This window comes from Pantherophis guttatus, chromosome 4, assembly GCF_059756535.1.
Source record: "Pantherophis guttatus breed Tessera chromosome 4, ASM5975653v1, whole genome shotgun sequence".
Classification (NCBI taxonomy): Eukaryota; Metazoa; Chordata; class Lepidosauria; order Squamata; family Colubridae; genus Pantherophis; species Pantherophis guttatus.
Window position 1 is genome coordinate 84205848 of NC_142066.1, and position 19867 is coordinate 84225714.

A 19867-nucleotide genomic window follows, 5' to 3' on the forward strand; every position below is an offset into this window, starting at 1 on the left:
GGTCGACTGAGGTAACAAAGTCGTCGTACCTCTTAGGCTTATTGCCTCTGATAGCCCTAACTGGTCTGCCTTTAGGAGTGTCACTCACATCAGAGTCATCTGATGAGTCATCTACCTCGTGACTATCACTATGCATCTCAGAAGCTGGGTGCCTATCCTTCCCGGCTACCCTCATCTTACGCTTCAATACCCCTTTCAAGGGTGCCTGGGATACACGCTCCCCAGAACCAGATGTATCCCTATCATCGGATAGGTTCCCCGATACATCCTCCGTTTGCCTACGATAACTACGGGAAGGGTTCCGAGTAAGAATCTCATTGGCATGGATCTTACTCCAGTTGGCCCCTTCGTGAAAGGTGGCAGACCTTGATATCAACAGTTTTCCGTTAGGGTAAGCAAACCTAAATGCCTTGGAGCCGTGCTCGTAACCAACAAATCTCAGTTTAACAGAGATCCGGTCTCCCTTTCTCCTGAGCTCCTTCGGGACATGAACATTGGCCATCACCCCGAAAACGTGGAGGTGTGCCAAGCTAGGCTTATGGCCATAAAGCACCTCGTATGGGGTCTTCTGCACCACGCTAGACCACACTCGGTTCAAGGTGTAATTCGCGTATCTAACTGCCTCTACCCAATACGCGAAGTTTAATCCGGAATCCTCTAGGGCGCACCGCATCATAGTTTGTAACACGCCATTGCGTTGTTCTACAGCGCCGTTTTGAAACGCAGAGTAAGGCGCGGTGCGTAAGTGGACTATGCCCTTACTCCTCAACCAGCTAGAGAACTGACTCGAATTAAATTTAGTTCCTCTGTCAGTCAAGATTTTCTTAACTCTGACCTTGCGCTGGTTCTGGACTAAGTTACAAAATTCCTTAAACTTAGTCAACGTTTCATTTTTGGACATCAAGGGGAAAACGAATCCAAATCTGCTATGGTCGTCTACTATGGTAAGAAAGTACCGTCTCTTACTCACGGAAGGTGCGAATGGACCCACCAAATCCATGTGGACAAGCTGAAACGGGTGTTCGGAGTACCTCTGAGACCTCTTGGGCGCAGATTTCACTTTCAACTTTGCACTCCTACAAATTGAACAATCTAGGAATGTGTTACAGTCATTGATCTTGGTTCCCCTTGAGTGTTCGGTTACCTTTTTCACTATAGGAAAACTCACATGACCTAACCTGCGATGCATCAAGTGAGCACATTCATTGTGCAACGGCTCTCCTACAGAAATTGCATTAGCATTTTCAGGTTCCCTACTATCTGACTCTAAATTAAAATTTAAAAAAAACTTTTTATTAACTTGACATTGATCATTGCAAGGCTTCCTCTGATGAAAGTCTTGATCCTCATCACCTAGTTCTAACTGTGATTCATTGTTACTACCAAATGAGATAGTATAATTGCTATCACTGCAGGTCTCAGTATTCGTATTGGGGGAATAATAAGGCAAGCCACCTATCTTCAAAACCTCCCCAATCACACATTTGTTGTTTATGATCACAGTTGTTCCTCCTGAGAACAGAATCTCCATTCTAGGGTTCTCACATATCCTCATTAGGTTTAGCAAATTATGATCTATCTCTGGTACATACAATGCTCCATGAATCTCTCCTATTCCAGGAATATAAACATCTCCAATGCCAACAACATTCACCTTTTTACCGTTTGCAACTTTGACCATGGATTGATGCCTTCTCATATTAACAAACAACCTTCGGTCACTCACAACATGGTTACTGGCTCCACTGTCCATTAACCATAGTTACTGTCGCTGTTCCTCTGTAAGCTCTGACTCAGTAGTTTCCACTATACCTACAGAACTATCATTGAACCTGGGATTGTTCCCTTTGTTGCCTCTATTTGGCTTTTTACCCCTTCTGTGGTTAGGAACATCTCCACTTGGCTTTCTGCTGGGAGGAAGTGACCTCCTTTTACATTTATTATCAGAAGGTGTCCTTGAGCATGCCCTAGCATTCACATTTTGTGGGCAATCCCTTCTATAATGTTCTCTTGAACCACAATTGAAGCATTCTCCGAAAGTATATGCTCTATCTGAACTATCGGGCCTCCCTAAAGGTTTTTCCTTTTTGTGAAAAGCCGCCCTGCATTTTTGCAAGTTATCTTCTGCAATCAATCTGCCAGATAACACTTCTAAGGATAAGTTATTACAACTAACATTATCCAGTTGCGATATAAAATTATCCCAGCTAGGGTCAAGGGAATTGAGTATAACAGTAATGAGGGTTTGTTCAGACACTGTTTCCCCCCTCAACATCAATTCCTGCCTTAACCTGTTTAACTCACATAAGTGTTCATTAATATCTACTCCCGCCTTCAACCTTGCGGAATAGAACTCCCTATAAACTCTGTTTGTAACATGGGAGCTTTTTGAACAAAATAGCTTATGCAGTTTCACCCAAACTTCTGTTACGGTCAGGTTACTAGGTATACTGGGATATAGTGCAGGGTCAATGGACATCAATCAAATACAAAAGGCCTTATGATGTAAAAGATCAACTTCTAAGGACCATGGTCTAGGTGGGGGTTTTAACAACAACGATAAAACATTCTCTTTCATTAAGATTACTTGGATACTTTTAACCCATTCCTTAAAATTTCCTCCACCCACACTTAAACTTTTAAAATTAGGAGGAAGGACCTGTACATTATTAAACATGGAAACAGACATTAATTGATGTTCAAAATGTGGTCCGTCCTGGAATGGGCAATAAGGCATTGGAATGGAAGCACACAGCACAGTGTCTTCCATCTGGCATTCTGACAATTGTTCCTCCCCAATGGGAGGGATTAAAACTTCAGGTTGTGCGGATGCAAAGCTCATCCTGGTTTGATCACAAAAGCTCGAGGGTCCTCTCTGGTGCACATCTCTAGGAATTTTTGGATGCGCTCCCAAATTCCTATCTTCAGTTGAGGAAGCCTCCAGAACCGTCCTGGATGTCAATGTCGTCACGGATGGATATATCCCACTCGTGGCGTGCGCTGAATTAGCCGCAGACATCAGGGGTAAGTTGATATGTGCAGCTACTATTTGTTGAGCCGATGGCGCCTGCAAACCATCGCCTAAAATGGTTGCCAAAGTTTCTATCACACTTGCAACCTTACGCTCAACATGAGAGTCTCTTAAATTTTTAGCAGAAGTCACTGACATCATCAAGGGAGCTAAAGTCTTTATGGCCTGATCTATGATGGCTTCAACAGCAGGTGGCGCAATATCAACTTGGCCATGCTGGTTTAACAAAGAAGCAGGGACATTCGAATCAGGCAGTCTGTTATCCTCCATTCTCCACTTATGGTCTGAGGTGGGGGTTTTAGGAAAAGATTGAAAGTCTCTTACTGATCCGGTGTTTTCTAGGACTTCGATCTTCTTTCCTTTCACGGCTGGATTCTTTAATAATTCGCTAGAATCAGCAGTCAGTTCTGACTTACTGTGGGCAAACCTAAAAACTGAAGGATTGCCTTCCTAAATTCATCATCCACCATCCGCCCTGAAGTGGCGTTCTTCCAGTCTCTACTTCTTTAGGTGATGATGGTTTACTCACTATCTTAGGTCCTTCAGAAGTTAAGGCCTCTGCTCCAAAACCTACAGCTCCACTATTCTCTAAATCAATTAGAGTTTGGGGTTTTTCAGCCAAAACATTTTTGGCCTGAGCCCCAGACAGTCCAGTTTGTGACTACATACTTTTTGCTGCTGCTGCTGCTGCCCTAGTCAACATCTGTTCAACTGCAGACATTCCAGTCTAGCACATTACCACATGAGCGTAGGTTCGTTAAACCATCCTCTGCTACCAACTGTTAGGGAATGGGGTTGAGGGGTACCCCGGACCGTGAACCAGCTCATAAGCAAACACACTGAGACTGAAATAAATCTGACAGAGACGTCTTGTGTAAAAATATAATTTACTTTAAAACATTTAAAAAGCACTATGTCTTTAAGAAAGCACATTAAAAACAAAGTCTTATCTTGATTATGTGAAGCAAGGCTATCTCCCTAGATTCCTCTCCACAATACCGAAACAGTTCACAAGAGAATAAAGCTAACATGAAGATAAGCAGCTTCGGAGTCGATACATCATCGAGGTAATAGAAGGGGGGGCAGCACAAACTTCAGAGCTAGAAGTCACCTGAAGTAAAAACAGTTCAAACAGCAAACATTGCTTGAAGCTTGTGGGAGGAAGAAGGTCCAACAACAGCAGTCCCGATGATAGCTTGCGTGCTACAAAACAGCAAAAGGCAAGCATCCGTGGGAGTTTCTCTGCAACGGAGTCTGGAGTCCTTATCTGGATTCTTCTCCCATCTGCAGCATTTACACTGAGCTTCCTGCAGGAGCTGTGCATTTAGGCCTAAACCGGAGTCTAGGCCCGAGTAGCAAGCGAAAAGGTCGTTGCTTATATGGGGAGTTAACTTGCAATTAACTAGGGCGGGGAAGGCTTGCAGGTAATTATAAACAGGAGATGGCTTGATTGAAACCATACTGTTTGTGAGTAGGCAAGTAGCCACAGCAATCCTGGAAACACTCATGACAGATTCACACCAGACATCCCAAGAATATTGCTACACTGAAACAGTTTTGTGAAGAGGAGTGGTCCAAAATTACTCTAGATCGTTGTGCAGGTCTGATCTGCAACTACAGGAAACGTTTGGTTGAGGTTATTGCTGCCAAAGGACGGTCAACCAGTTATTAAGTCCAAAGGTTCACATATTTTTCCTCCCTGCACTGTGAATGTTTACATGTTATGTTCAATTAAACCATGGCAACATCTAATGTTTGTGTAGTATTATTTTAAGCAGACTGTCTTTTTCTATTGGTGTGACTTAGATGAAGTTCAGAGCACATTTTATGACCAATTCATGCAAAATTCCACATAATCCTAAGGGGTTCACATACTTTTTCTTGCAACTGTATCTGCCTAATTGGAGATTATAACGCGATAGTAGATGCGGAAAAAGATTATAAAAGTGGTAAAAAAAATAAGAAAAAGGAAGAAATACTTCCAAAAGAATTCTTTAAAATGGCTGCAGAAATAAACTTGAGAGATGTTTGGAGGGAAACACACGAAGATGAGAATCAATATACTTTCTACTCTCATCCACACCAATCCTGGTCTAGAATCGATATGGCTTGGATGACTCCGAATATTAGGACTGGGGTAGGAAAAACAGCGATAGGAGTAAATCAATGAGCAGATCACAACCCAATACTTATAAAATGAAAAGGAAAAAAAAGGTTTAGGAAGTGGACAATGAACCAAAAAATATGTAACGAAAAAGAATTTAAACATGTTAGAAAAGGAATTAGAATTATTTTTTAAGATAAATAAAAAAGAGGATACTTCCTTACAGAATACCTGGGATACAGCAAAAGCATACATAAGAGGTCTGACGATTGCATATATAGAGAAGAAAAACAAAGAGAGGAAACAACAGCTAGATAAACTATATGAAGAATTAAAAAATACAGAATATAAACTACAAAAATATCCCCAAAACAAAAATATAAAAGAGGAATGGAAAACAATTAAACAAACTAAATTTGATAAATCAAAAAGAACTAGCCCAGAAAATAAAAATGGCAAAACAAAACTATTTTGATTTTGCGAATAAAACAGGTAGGTGGTTGGCATATAAATTGAAAAAAGAAAAAGATAAAAGAACGATATACCAACTCAGAGATGAAAAAGGGGAAATCCAATACAGAAGAGAGGCAAAAAAAGAAATTATTTAGACATTCTATTCAAATTCATACAAACAAGAAGAAGTAGAGGAGGAAAAAATAAAACAATATATAGAAAAATCAGAAATGCCAACAATTACAGAAGAACAAAGGGAAATATTAAATAGACCAATAACTAAACTGGAATTGGGATTGGCACTTAAAAAGCAAAAAAACCAATAAAACACCAGGGCCAGATGGGCTACCGGTGGAACTATATAGAACCATACAGGAAACAGTGGGAAAAACCATGTTAGAGTTATATAATGAGGCTTTGGAGAAGACAAAAATTCCAACAACTTGGACAAAGGCAATAATTACTATCATATCCAAAGAAGATACGGACCACCAATTAATTCAAAACTACAGACCAATCTCCTTGCTGAACACAGATTACAAAATATTTGCAGTAATCATAGTGGAAAGAATCAAAAAAGTATTAAATAATTATATACACTCCGACCAAAATGGATTTCTGCCTGGCCGTCAAATCAATAATATGAGAATAATAATAAACACATTAGAATATTATGAATCACATCCGGAGAAACAAGCTTCACTGGTTTTCCTTTATGCCCAAAAAGCATTCGATAATTTAAATTGGAAATTTCTAAAGGGGCAATTAAAAATTATGCAATTCGGAACAAAATTTGAAAAATTTATTGGAGAAATTTATACAAAACAAACAGCAAGAATAATTATGAATGACGATACTACAGATCAATTAGACATAACAAAAGGGGTTAGGCAAGGATGCCCACTTTCTCCACTATTGTATATCTTAACATTGGAGACCCTTTTTAAAAAGGTTAGGTAAAACCAAGAAATTAAAGGGTTAAAGATAAGGAGAGAAGAATACAAGGTTCAGGCCTTCGCTGATGACCTTGTGTTTATAGTAGAGGAACCATTAGAATCATCACCAAAATTGTTTAAGAAAATAGAGGAATTTGGAGAAGTGGCAGGATTAAAAATAAACAAAAATGAATCGAAATTAATAACAAAAAATCTCACAAAGAAACAAGAAAAAGAATTGGAGAACACTATACAAATTCAAACAACGAAGAAAATAAAATACCTAGAGATTTGGCTATCAGCAAGAAGTTCGTCAATAAAAGAAAACAATTACGATAAATTAATAATACAAATAAAGAAAGATTTAGATAATTGGAGAAACTTACAGATCTCACTAATGGGAAGAATTTCCACCATTAAAATGAATATTTTACCAAAACTCTTATTTCTATTTCAGGTCACTCCAATAAAATTAGAAAAAAACTTTTTTGAAACATTGAATAAAATAACATCCAAATTTATATGGCAGGGGAAGCGTCCACGAATTAAACTTAAACTACTACAAGATACAAAAGATAGAGGAGGAACAGCACTCCCTGAATGGGAAATTTACTACCAAGCGGCTGTGTTATCCTGGATAAAAGAATGGATGGAATTAAAAAAACAATAGAATACTAACAATCGAAGGACACGAAATACAAGTGGGTTGGCATTCTTTCCTATGGGATGAGAGATACAAAACACATACCTACTTCAAAAGACACACAATAAGGAATGCACTATTATAAATTTGGCTAAAAATCAAAAAACAGCATTACACGAAAATACCAATCTGGCTTTCATCACTAGAAGCAGTAAGGCATCCAAACTTTAAAAAGTAATTAGATACAAAGACTTAATTGAACAACAAGGAAAATTGAAATCAAAACAGTTGGAAACAGACCTAAACAGAGAAATCGACTGGTGGACTTAGACACAAATCTAAACACAAGGAACATATAAAAGCATACAAAATCTATAGAGAGAAACAAGAATTAGATAAAATTATATTAGAATCAGAAGAGAAACTAATTAGCAAAATTTATAAATTTTTATTACGATATAAAATGGAGGAGGAAACAGTGAAGGATACGATGATCAAATGGGTGCAAAATTTTAAATATACAATAGATTTGGAGAAGTGGGAAAAATTATGGCAAGTGAACGCAAAATTAACATTAGCGGTGGCATACAAGGAAAATCAGCTGAAGATATTTTACAGATGGCATATGTCACCGACAAGATTGGCAAAAATAAACCCGAAAAACAGTGCAATATGTTGGAAATGTAAGAAATCTCAAGGAACCTTTTACCATCTATGGTGGACGTGCCCGGCAGCAAAAAAATTTTGGTCTAATATTAAGAAATGGATGGAACAAATAACAAAACTGCAAATAGAAAAGAAACCAGAAACATTCCTGTTAGGAATCTTTACAAAACCATACCCCAAAGAAATAAAATATTTGATGATACATATGTTAACTGCAGCACGAATAACATATGCAAAAAACTGGAAACAGGAAAAAATCCCAACTGAAGGAGAACTAATAGATAAAATCTTAGAATGTGCTGAAATTGACAGATTAACAAAAGAAATCAAAGAAAAAGAAAAGACAGACTACTACAGAATATGGAACAAATGGTATAATTGGCTTAACACCATCAATAAAGAAACATAAATACAAGAAGAAAAAAATTAAAAATGTAAATATGTATATAAATAATTTTTATAGGTATATAATATGAATATAGAAATGTAAAAAAATAAAGATATAATCAAAATATATAGATCTCTATAGCGGGAAAGACAAGGAGGGGAAAAAGAAAAAAAAAGAAAAGAAGAATAGGAGGAGGGGGAAAATGTATTAGGTTAAGAAAAATGGGAAGAAATATAAAGTATCAGATGGAAAACCACTATGAAACAATGCTTAAAAAGGATATGCTATTTATTTATATGTCGTATGTTGTGTAAATGTCTAATTTGTGTTTTAATAAAATTTATAAATTTTTAATAAAAAAAAACATAAAAGTAAAAGTTTTCCCTCAACCCCAAATAATCAGTCACATGGTCCAATCAAGGCACTGTCTGGTTGCCTGATGACATCACTCCCCCTTTCTCAGGCCAGGTGTGAGAATATCCTTGGTTCCCAAGAGAAAGTATTTTATTTCGGCTACCAAACCACAGCTATATCTAATTCCCCCTCCCTATCCCTCAGCTCCAGTGTAGCAACACTAAAGCTCCAAGATAGCTTCAGTCATGTCTGCTTAAGGGTTGACAGTATAAACAGAGGCATATTAGAATCAAGATCACATGAAATATTAGTGTCACTTTATAAAACCCTAGTAGGACCACACATGGAATTTTGGTCACTATACTCCAAAAAAGAGACTTTGGAAAAAGTTCAGAGAAGAGCAACTAAAGCACCTGAGGGCTGGTCAAGAAACAATGGTTGGAAGCTAATCAAAGAGAGAAGCATCCTGGAATTAAGGTGAAACTTCCTAACAGTAAGCACAATTAACTAATGGAACAGCTTGCCTTCAGAAATGTTCCATTACTGGAGGTTTTTAAGAAGAGACTAGACCAGGGGTATCAAACTCAAGGTCCATGGGCTAGATCCGGCCTGCAGGGTGCTTAGATTTGGCCCACGAGGCTGCCCTGGAAACCGTGAAGGATTGGCCCACAGTGCCTCTGCTAGCAAAAGTGGAGTTCGTGAGGATCACACCCAGCCCTCCTGAGCTCCATTTTTGGCTGCAACAGCCTCCTGCAACCCTCTGCCAGCAAAAACAGAACCCAGGAAGGCCCTCCCAAGCTCTGTTTTCACTGGCAGAGAGTTCAGGCCCCCACAGGCACCTCAGACATGAGTGACATCAAGCTGGCCACACCCACCCAGGCCACGCCCAACCCAGCCCCCCAAGGTCAAACAGAACCCTGATGCAGCCCTCAATGAAATTGAGTTTGACCACCCCTCCCCCCAGAGTAGACAGTCAGTTATCTGAAATGGTATAGGTTCTCCTGCTTGAGCAGGGGGCTGGACTAGAAGACCTCCAAGGTCCCTTCCTATTCTATTCCATTTCATTCCATTCCATTCCCATCCCTATCCCTATTCCTTTATTGAGGGAAATGATCCAAATGTATTTACAAAAGTGCATTCTTTGCCTGTTATTAGACACCCTGCAGGTATAATGAGCTGCCCAAAGGACATGGAAACAGCCAGTGTGAAAACCTGGAGGTTTCAACTCCAAATCTAACACTCAGAAATTATACATCAGAAGGAAAGATGGCGATCAGGGTCTGGTGAGTGTCAGTCACTGCCATGGATGCTGGGTACTGGCCAATCAACCTGCTTGAGATAGTAGACAAAGAGCAGAATACAACAGTGGTGATAGATGTAATTATGCCAAATTATAGCAGCATGAGGAAGAAGGAATATAAGAAACTAGAGAAGTGTTAGGTCCTGTAGGAGAAATTGGATGGAGAGAGAGGGACAGTGGGAGGGAGGAAGAGAGAGAGAGAGAGAGAGAGAGAGAGAGAGAGAGAGAGAGAGAGAGAGAGAGAGAGAGAGAGAGAGAGAGAGAGAGATTGTCTTTTGCTAAACATGCTGCTTTTCATTCAAGCCAAAAACATCTTATCATTCATAGCCCTTTCTTCCAATAGGCTTCTGGCTTATCCAGATGGTCTTTTGCAAACTATAGATAAGTAGCAATGTTCTTTTTCAAGAGTAGTGACCTTCTCCTTTCAATCCTGCCATACATATCATTGTTCAGGGTTCTCCTAAGCGCTCATGGACTTTGAGATTCAGGAATGCAAGAGAGGCCTTTAGCTTCTTAGACATTACCCTAGGCTTCTTTGAGGCTCCCCAGAATATCACCTTTCTCTTGGTGTGGTCTTGTTGAGTAAATAAGGTACTGAATTGCCTCAATTTGTACAAAATCTGCCTGTACAAAATTGGACTGGTGGAGTCCAAAATCTTTGGAAATAGTTTTATAAGATTTCCAGCCTGATGTGTATCAATAACTTCTTTTCAGTCATCCTCATAAATCTTTCTTCAACCTATCACACATTTCCATATAACTATATTGAGAAGATCATACTTTGATAGTGAATATCCAGAATTCTGTTCTTTAAATAAGGCAAGACCTTTGACACTCACACCTCATTATTATTATCACCATCATCATTTTGTTTCATTTGTTTAATTGAGTTCTCTTTATCTAGGTTTAGGATTTATATAGAGAACAGATCACATTTTATGTTATATTTACGCAGAAATGTTGAAAATTCAAAAGGATTCACAAACTTTTACCATTGTATGCCTTTATCAACTTGCCATTTGAACAGAATATTTGAACTGAATATATCAATCAATCAATCAATCAATCAATCAATCAATCAATCAAATGTTTACTATGGTCACAAGTCAGAATTAAAAATTAAAACATTAAAATAAAATGAAACAGAACAAGATCTAGTACCTACATTACAGTTATGGTGAGATTATTGATGGGTGGCCAAATTCTGCCTAATTTTACAGATAATATATCAGAATGTAGCTATGTTCAAGGATTGTTTCGTACTGATCCGACAGAAACAGCTGTAGATAAAAGAGATCAGAATTTCCCAGATATTTTACCAGGGTAGTTATAAAATGAGTCCATGAATCCTTATAGAGGGTACAGTATATTAGCTGGGGTTTCAATGGCTCAATTTCAGCTCGTGTGGGTCTTTGATGACTATTTTGGATTGGTCCTCCAGAGGTACTATAAAAAGGGCATTATAAAGATTAAAGGTAGTACCCTCTTCAATTCAGAAAGAGTTATCTCACTGGTTTATGAAAGGGAATATGACTGCTCAAAAAAACGATCTTGGGTAGAGCAGACAGGTTCTCTTGGACTTCCAATCTTTGTTTAAATGCACTGAATGCACATTCATAGCCCATCAGTAGGAACTCTTCCTTGGAAAGGTCTAGATCAGGGGTGTCAAACTCAAGGCCTGGAGGCCAGATCTGGCCTGCGGGGTGCTAAGATCTGGCTTGTGGGGCTGTCCTAGAAACAGTGAAGGACCAGCCCGTGGTGCCTCTGCCAGCAAAAATGGAGCTTGGGAGGATCGCATGCAGCCCTCCCAAGCTCAGTTTTTGCTGACAAAGGATTGTAGGAAGCCATCACAGCCAAAAACGGAACTCATGAGGGCCACGTGCAGCCCTCCAAAGCTCCGTTTTCATTCTCAGAGGGCTGCAGGAGGCCGTCACAGCCAAAAACGGAGCTCGGGAATCTGCTTTCGCTGGCAGAGCAGTTGGGCCACTACAGGCGCTGACATGAGTAACAACGAGCTGGCCATGACCATCCTGGCCATGCCCCCCCTCACCCCCTCCAAGGTCAAACACAACTTTGATGCCACCCTCAATGAGCCTGAGTCTTCGGAGAGGGGCAGCATATTAATAATTTAATTTAATTTAATTTAATTTAATTTAATTTAATTTAATTTAATAATTTAATTTAATTTAATTTAATTTAATTTAATTTAATAATTTAATTTAATTTATTAATTTATTAATTTAATTTAATTTATTATTAAATTAAAAAATTAAATTATTAAATTAAATTAAATTAAATTAAATAATTAAATTAATTAAATTAATTAAATTAATTAAATTAAATTGAATTGAATTGAATTGAATTGAATTGAATTGAATTGAGCTTGACACCCCTGGTCTAGATGTTGGAGTTTTTGTGAAACAATCCTAATCCATGTTGATTTGCAATTATCTTCTATAATGAAAGAGCTCACAATTGGGAGAAACAACAATAATTTCAGACTGTGTGCTATGATGCACATCAATGCATCTGTTTTGATCTTAGAAATTCCTGCCTGAATACCAGAGATGTGTGCAAGCCAAGCCTTAGCTGAAAATACTTTCAGTACTGCTGATACTCTAGTGAAATAGAAGTTATTGGATTGTGATAACTGGTTTTCGCTTTTTTAGCATTTTGTATGTCGTAGTTTTGAAGTGCATTGCATTTAGTGGAGCTGTGAAAAATCATGCCTAAATATATAAAGATTTGTACTTGTTCAATATTCTGGCCATTTACCCTCCAAGCATACTGTTTAGATCTCTTTGCAAAAATCAGAATTTTAGTTTTGCTATGGCTGATTTCTATTGTAATATTTTTGCCACTGTTGAACAAATGAAAACCTCTCCCCTGCCCTATGCAGCGGAAGATGGGACAAATCCGCACCACCAGTGCCAGTCTGTTATCTCAAGAAAGTGTAATTTCACCTACAACTAGCTGCTTTTTCCAATATTTTTCTCCAAACTTCAATGGATGGAGAAAACAGATCCATTCAGTAATAAAGGCATCACAAACAAAGCAGGACTACCCACTTTGGGACTGCAGCTGCACTAAATATTTTTCATCTTAAACATCTAAATAGAAACTGTTCTGCTTTAAGAATATGTGTCACTATATACAAATCTAAAGGCACAGCTAATTCTATATACAAATGAGTTCATATAGACAAATTAAATACTTAATACACACATTTATATCTAAATAATTAACATGTTTTTGAAACCTGTAATTCAGTGCTTCTCAAACTTTTTCTTTCATTATCCAAAGCTGCTTATCAGAAAGTTCTTTTTGCCCAACATATGTAAAGCACTTTAAGTAAATTGAAATGTCCCTGTTGTGATTGAGTAATGGATTTCTGTGTAAGTAAGTATCCAAAGCAAAACAACTTTTACCCAGATTTAAAAAGCACTATTGTAATTGTTATATCTAAATTCAGCATTCAAATTTACATACAGAAACTGTATCCAGATCAGGCAAGACTGTCACACCAAGTGCAAAATCTTCACTTTTTTCAGACTTAGGCAGGATATCTGAAAGATTTAAGGAATTAGCAAATTTAGCTAATTATCCCAATAAAAATAATACAGACCAGTTGTATACATTTGCAAGATGTGGAACTTCAATTTAAGGTTAAGTCCCATATATTCATGACACACACAATATCCTAGTTGCCTAAAACAGCGATCCCTAACTGTTCTGGCTTGATGGCACAGCAGGGGGTGGGGGGTAGAGGGGATATTTCCTTGTGAATGGTAGGCGCAAGCGCTACAGTTCCATTTGATTGTGGGCCATGGCCCGGGAATTGGGGAGCTGGCCTAAAAGAGAGGTGAATATAGCTTGGCTGGAAGTTGTAAACCTACTCCCATCTTTTCAGTTTCAGCTCTCTTTATCTGAAAGTAGGCACATTTGAAGAATTTGACTAAGACTGTAAAACACTTCCATCTAGACTACCTTCACTATTTAAAATATTTTTTAAAAAAAAATGAAAATTACCTTTAATTTTCTGGGCTTCTTTAATGATTTTCTGAAGTTTATTCATTTCTACATCATATTCTGCATAATTAATATTCCTAGCTTCAACTTTAGGAGCTTGAAATAAAGAAGGATCAGTACCAAGGTAAGAACATTGTAGATAGCCACTATCACTCAGTGTAACAATCACACCTTTCAAATTTCTGCAGAGGAAAAAAAAATAGATTACTATATTGTAACAATAAAAAGACTCTTATTACTGTTCAGTTAAAAAATACTTATTTTCTTAAAACAATATAAACATACAGACTTATGGTCATGGGGGAGTTCAACCTGCCATCTGTCGGTGAAACGTCAGAAGCAGCTCGGGAGTTCGTGGCTTCCATGACGGCCATGGACCTGACCCAGTTAGTTCATGACCCCACCCACATCGGGGGACACGCACTGGACTTGATTTTTGCCTCTGGTCAGTGGATGAATGATCTCGAATTAGGGGAGTTTATTTATTATTTATTTATTACATGTATTTATATGCCGCCATTCTCCCAAAGGACTCAGGGCGGCGAACACAAGTTAAGAAACAAGTACAATAAAATCATAATTTAATCCAAGTAATTAATTAATAGTAAATAATAAAACCCGGAATCAGAGTAGCCTATTTGTTTGAAAAGCCAAGTCTTCAAGTCCCGACGGAAGGAACAGAGATCAGGAGCCGTCCGGAGCTCAGTAGGTAATTCATTCCAGAGGGTGGGAGCACCCACAGAGAATGCCCTACCCCTGGGCACAGCAAGGCGACATTGGCTCGCCGTCGGAACCCTGAGGAGAGCGGTCCTATGTGAACGAACAGGAAGGTGAGAGGCAGGCAGGAGAAGGTCATGCAAATTGGGGGCGAATCATTGGTCCCCACGGAAAGGGCTCGTAACTTGGGCGTCCTCCTGGATTCACGGCTGTCTTTAGAAGAGCACTTGATGGCCATGACTGGGAGGATTTTTCATCAGGTTCGCCTGATTCGCCAGTTGCGTCCCTTTCTAGATCGGGACTCGTTACGCACAGTCACTCACGCCCTCGTCACCTCTCGTCTGGACTATTGTAACGCTCTCTACATGGGGCTCCCCTTGAGGTGCACCCGGAGGCTCCAACTGGCGCAGAGTGCGGCCGCGCGGGTGGTTATGGGAGCAGTGTGGAGCTCCCATGTAACACCTCTCCTGCGTGAGCTGCACTGGCTCCCGGTGGTCTTCCGGGTGCGCTTCAAGGTTCTGGTTACCACCTTTAAAGCGCTCCATGGCTTAGGACCTGGTTACTTACGGGACCGCCTACTACCATCAATAGCCTCCCACCGACCAGTACGCTCCCACAGAGAGGGGCTCCTCCAGGTGCCGTCGGCCAAACAATGTCGGCTGTCGGCCCCTACGGGGAGAACTTTCTCTGTGGGGGCACCGACGATCTGGAATGAGCTCCCCCCAGACATACGGAGGATTCCGGATCTGCGCACCTTCCGCCGCGAGCTGAAGACTCTTTTATTTCATCAAGCTGGCCTCGCCTAAATCTTCTCCCTTTTAAGTGTAAATTTTAAAATTTTACTGTATTTTAAAATATGGGTATTTTAAATTATGGGTATCAATTCAGCCAAATTTATTTAATTCATTTTATTCGATTTTAAATTTTGTATATGTATGTGTTTTATTTCATGGCTGTTCACCGCCCTGAGTCCTTCGGGAGTAGGGCGGTATAGAAATTCAATAAAATAAATAAGTAAATAAATAAATATCCCAGACCTAAGTCATGCAGGGCCTTATAGGTGAGGACTAGCACCTTGAAGCGGACCCGGAGAACCACTGGTAACCAGTACAGCTCACGCAGGAGGTGTGTTATATGGGAGTAACGAGGGGCTCCCGTAACAACCCGTGCAGCTGCATTCTGGATCAGCTGGAGTGTCCGGGTGCATCTCAGGGACAGGCCCATGTAGAGGGAATTGCAGTAATCCAAGCGGGAAGTAACCAGGACATGAGTGACTGTGCGAAGGTCATCTCGGTCCAGGAAAGAGTGCAACTGGCGCACCAGGCGAACCTGTGCGAAGGCCCCCCTGGTCACGGCCGCTAGATGGTCTTCTAGGGACAGCCGAGCATCCAGGAGGACACCCAAGTTGCGAGCCCTATCAACAGGTGCAAGTTTTTCCCTATCAAAAGTGATGGTGCTTCTGAAACCCGAGATGCCGGCATCCACAGCCACTCAGTCTTAGAGGGATTGAGTTTGAGTCTGTTTTTGCCCATCCAGGCCCATACCTCCTCCAGGCAACGGGACATCACGGAAAGGGCATCTCTGGGGTGGTCTGGGGTGGAGATGTATAATTGGGTATCATCAGCATATTGATGATATCTCATCCCAAAGCCACGAATGATCTCACCCAGTGACTTCATATAGATGTTAAAGAGCAGGGGGGAGAGAACTGACCCCTGAGGCACCCCACAATTAAGGGGCCTCGGGGTGGATCTCTGCCCTCCCGCCTATACAAACTGAAAGCGACCTGAGAGATAGGAGGAAAACCACCGTAAGACAGTGCCTCCCACCCCTAACCCCACAAGTCGCTGCAGTAGGATACCATGGTCGATGGTATCAAAAGCCGCTGAGAGGTCAAGTAGGACCAGGATGGAGGAACAACCCCCATCCCGAGCCTGCCAGAGATCATTCACCAGAGTGACCAATGCCGTTTCCGTGCTGTGACCGTGTCGGAAGCCTGATTGGTATGGGTCAAGGTATTCCATTTCCTCCAGGAATTGTGGGAGCTGTTGCGCCGATACAGTCTCAACAACCTTTGCGATGAAGCGAAGGTTGGAGACAGGACGATAGTTATTAAGTGAGTCTGGATCCAGGGAAGGCTTCTTGAGGAGAGGTCGAACCACCACCTCCTTAAGAGAGGCGGGGAAGTTCCCCTCTCTCAACGAAGCGTTGACAATTGCCTGGATCCAGTCTCTAGTCAACTCCCTGAGTTAGTCATCAAGCCCTTGTCATGGACAGATCATTCACTCCTTCGGTTAGACTTTCAGTCCGCTCCCCTTTGTGCAGGCAGATGGAACCGACCAGGTGGTTCCGTCCCAGGCGCCTGAGGGACCCGGACAGGTTCCTGATGGAGCTTGGGCCATTCCCAGAGGCTCTGACTCATGAGTCGGCTGAAGAACTGGTAGCCGCCTGGGATAGGGCGGCTGCTGGAGCTTTGGATCGCGTCGTGACTTTGCGGCCTCTGACCCGGTGCAGATCTCATTCAGCTCCTTGGTTTTCCGAGGAGCTGAGAGAGATGAAGTGCTGGAAAAGTCACCTAGAGAGTGATTGGAGGGCCAGCCGCACTTAATCCGACCGGACACTGGTGAGGGCTTATATCAAGTCCTACCTAGTGGCAATAAGAGTGGTGAAATCTAATTATTTTCCCGCTCTTATTGCATCTGCAGAGAGCTGCCCAGCCGCCCTGTTTAGGGTGACCCGCTCCCTACTTCAGATGGGAGCGCGGGATGATCCCTTGCAGGGTAGAGCTGAGGATTTTGTGCAACATCTGCATGATAAAATCGCTCAGATTCGGGACGGTCTGGACTCAGATTGGGTAGCCTCGGATGGGATGATAGGGGCGGATCTTGAGAGTGTTATCTGGGAGAAGTTTGACCCTGTGGCTCCTGAGGACGTGGACAGGATTTTGGGGAGACTCAATGCTACCACATGTTTATTGGACCCATGTCCCTCCTGGTTGGTGCTGGCCTCCCGGGAGGTTACACGATGCTGGTTTCAGGGGATTATTAATGCTTCTTTGAGTGAGGGTGTCTTCCCAGCCGCTTTGAAAGAAGCGGTGGTGAGGCCCCTCCTCAAGAAGCCTTCCCTGGACCCGGCTATATTAGCTAACTACCATCCGGTCTCCAACCTCTGCTTCGCGGCGAAAGTTTTGAGAGTGTGGTGGCGCGACAGCTTCCTCAATACCTGGATGAAGCTGTCTATCTAGATCCATGCCAGTCGGGCTTCAGGACAGGTTACAGCATGGAAACGGCATTGATCGCATTGGTTGATGATCTCTGGAGGGCTTGGGACAGGGGAAGCTCCTCAGTCCTGGTCCTCCTAGATCTCTCAGCGGCCTTTGATACCATCGATCATAGGATCATGCTGCGTCGGTTGGGGGAACGGGGAGTGGGAGGCACTGTGTTGTGGTGGTTCTCCTCCTTTCTCTCCGACCATACGCAGTCTGTGTTGACGGGGGTGGGCAGAGGTTGACCTCGAGGCACCTTACTTGTGGGGTGCCGCAAGGGTCAGTCCTCTTGCCCCTCCTGTTCAACATTTATGTGAAGCCGCTGGGTGAGATCATCCGTGGTTTTGGGGTGAAATGTCAACTATATGCCGACAACATGCAGTTGTACATTTCTATCCCGGACCACCCCAATGATGCCCTTGACGTGATGTCCCAATGCCTGGAGGCCGTGCGGATCTGGATGGGGAGGAACAGGCTCAGACTCAACCCCTCCAAGACTGAGTGGCTGTGGTTTCCGGCACCCCGATATAGCCAGCTGGTACCATCGCTGGCTACTGGGGATGAGATCTTACCCCCCTCAGAGAGGGCTGGCAATTTGGGTGTCCTCCTGGATACGTGGCTGTCTTTAGACGATCATATGATGGCCGTGGTCAGGGGGGCTTTTTATCAGGTTTGCCTGATTTCCCAGTTGCGTCCCTTTCTGGATCGGGACGCCTTACGCACGGTCACGCACGCCCTTGTCACTTCCTGTCTGGACTACTGTAATGCTCTCTACATGGGGCTTCCCTTGAGGAGCACCCGGAGGCTCCAACTGGTCCAGAACGCGGCCACGCAAGTGGTTATGGGGGCGACTTGTCGCTCCCATGTAACACCTCTCTTGCACAAGCTGCACTGGCTCCCACTGGTCAAGGTGCTAGTCACCATCTTCAAAGCACTCCATGACTTAGGACCGGGATATTTACAGGACCGCCTTCTGACACCGCATACCTCCCACCGCCTGATTCGCTCCCACAGAGAGAGCCTTCTCAAGGTGCTGTTGGCCAAACAATGTTGGCAACCCCCAGGGGGAGAGCCTTCTCTGTGGGGGCTCCTGCCCTATGGAATGAGATGCCCCCGGACGTAAGGAGGATCCCTGACCTCCGCATCTTCCGTCGTGCGCTGAAGACTTTATTGTTTCAGCAAGCCGGCCTGACCGAATGAATTAACTTAAGTGGGCTTTAAATGGTTTTAAAGGGGTTTTAGTTAGGGGTTTTAAATATGCCCAATGCTTTAAATTATTTTAAATTGTTTTTAATTTTTGTGTTGGTATTATTTTTATCAGGGCAGTATAGAAATGAAATGAAATGAAATGAAATGAAATGAAATGAAATGAAATGAAATGAAATGAAATGAAATGAAATAAATAAATAAATAAATAAATAAATAAATAAATAAATAAATAAATAAAAAAAAAAAAAAAGAAGACATATTGAAATAAATTTAAAATGCTTCCCCATAATTATTATTTAGTTATTTGGATGCTTTAGGAAAGAAATCTGTATCATGTTTGAATATTTTTCTGCTTTTGGCAAATCATTTTGATATATTAATAAATACTCCTTTCTCAAACTAAAAATATGTTGTGGTAATAACTACAATATATAAAATTTAATAATGTTACAACTCTTAATAAGAATGCTGGAGACTCATATTTCGTTTGCAACTACTGTTTGATTAATTCTCAATATCTTTCTAGGGGGCTAATGCAGGGGTGAAATGATCCCGGTTCAGACCGGATCACCCGACCCGGTAGTGATGGAGGCGGGTGGTTCGGAAAAACCGGTAGCAAAAATCCCTGCCACCCCCACCCCCATGCCCAGCTGAGCCGCGCAATCATCAGGCTTTTTTTTTTAATTTTTAAAAGCATTTTTTCTATAACCTCTTCGGCTGAAAAAATGCTTTTAAAAGTAAAAAAAAAAGCCTCTGATGATCGCGCAGATCAG

The 19867-nt window shown here is 41.4% G+C and overlaps 2 protein-coding genes across 13 annotated transcripts in view; one reads left to right on the plus strand and one right to left on the minus strand.

The window, feature by feature from the left end:
* Positions 1–19867, minus strand: part of BBS9 (Bardet-Biedl syndrome 9) — a 547167-nt gene that overhangs the window by 411110 nt on the left and 116190 nt on the right. For all 12 annotated transcript variants that reach the window (XR_015734231.1, XR_015734233.1, XR_009620981.2 and 9 more), the window contains 2 exons: positions 13904–14085; positions 13364–13440 (listed from right to left, as the gene is read on the minus strand). Coding sequence is in view for 8 of the 12 variants with exons in the window: in XM_087894078.1 (XP_087750204.1) it covers positions 13364–13440; positions 13904–14085 (259 nt within the window). In the remaining 4 variants the exon portion in view is untranslated. The remainder of the gene's footprint in view (positions 1–13363; positions 13441–13903; positions 14086–19867) is intronic.
* On the plus strand, positions 16890–19644 carry LOC148114201 (uncharacterized). The gene is made up of 3 exons (XM_087891577.1): positions 16890–16913; positions 18205–18915; positions 19621–19644. Exons 1-3 carry the CDS (start codon positions 16890–16892, stop codon positions 19642–19644), a joined length of 759 nt encoding a protein of 252 aa, XP_087747703.1.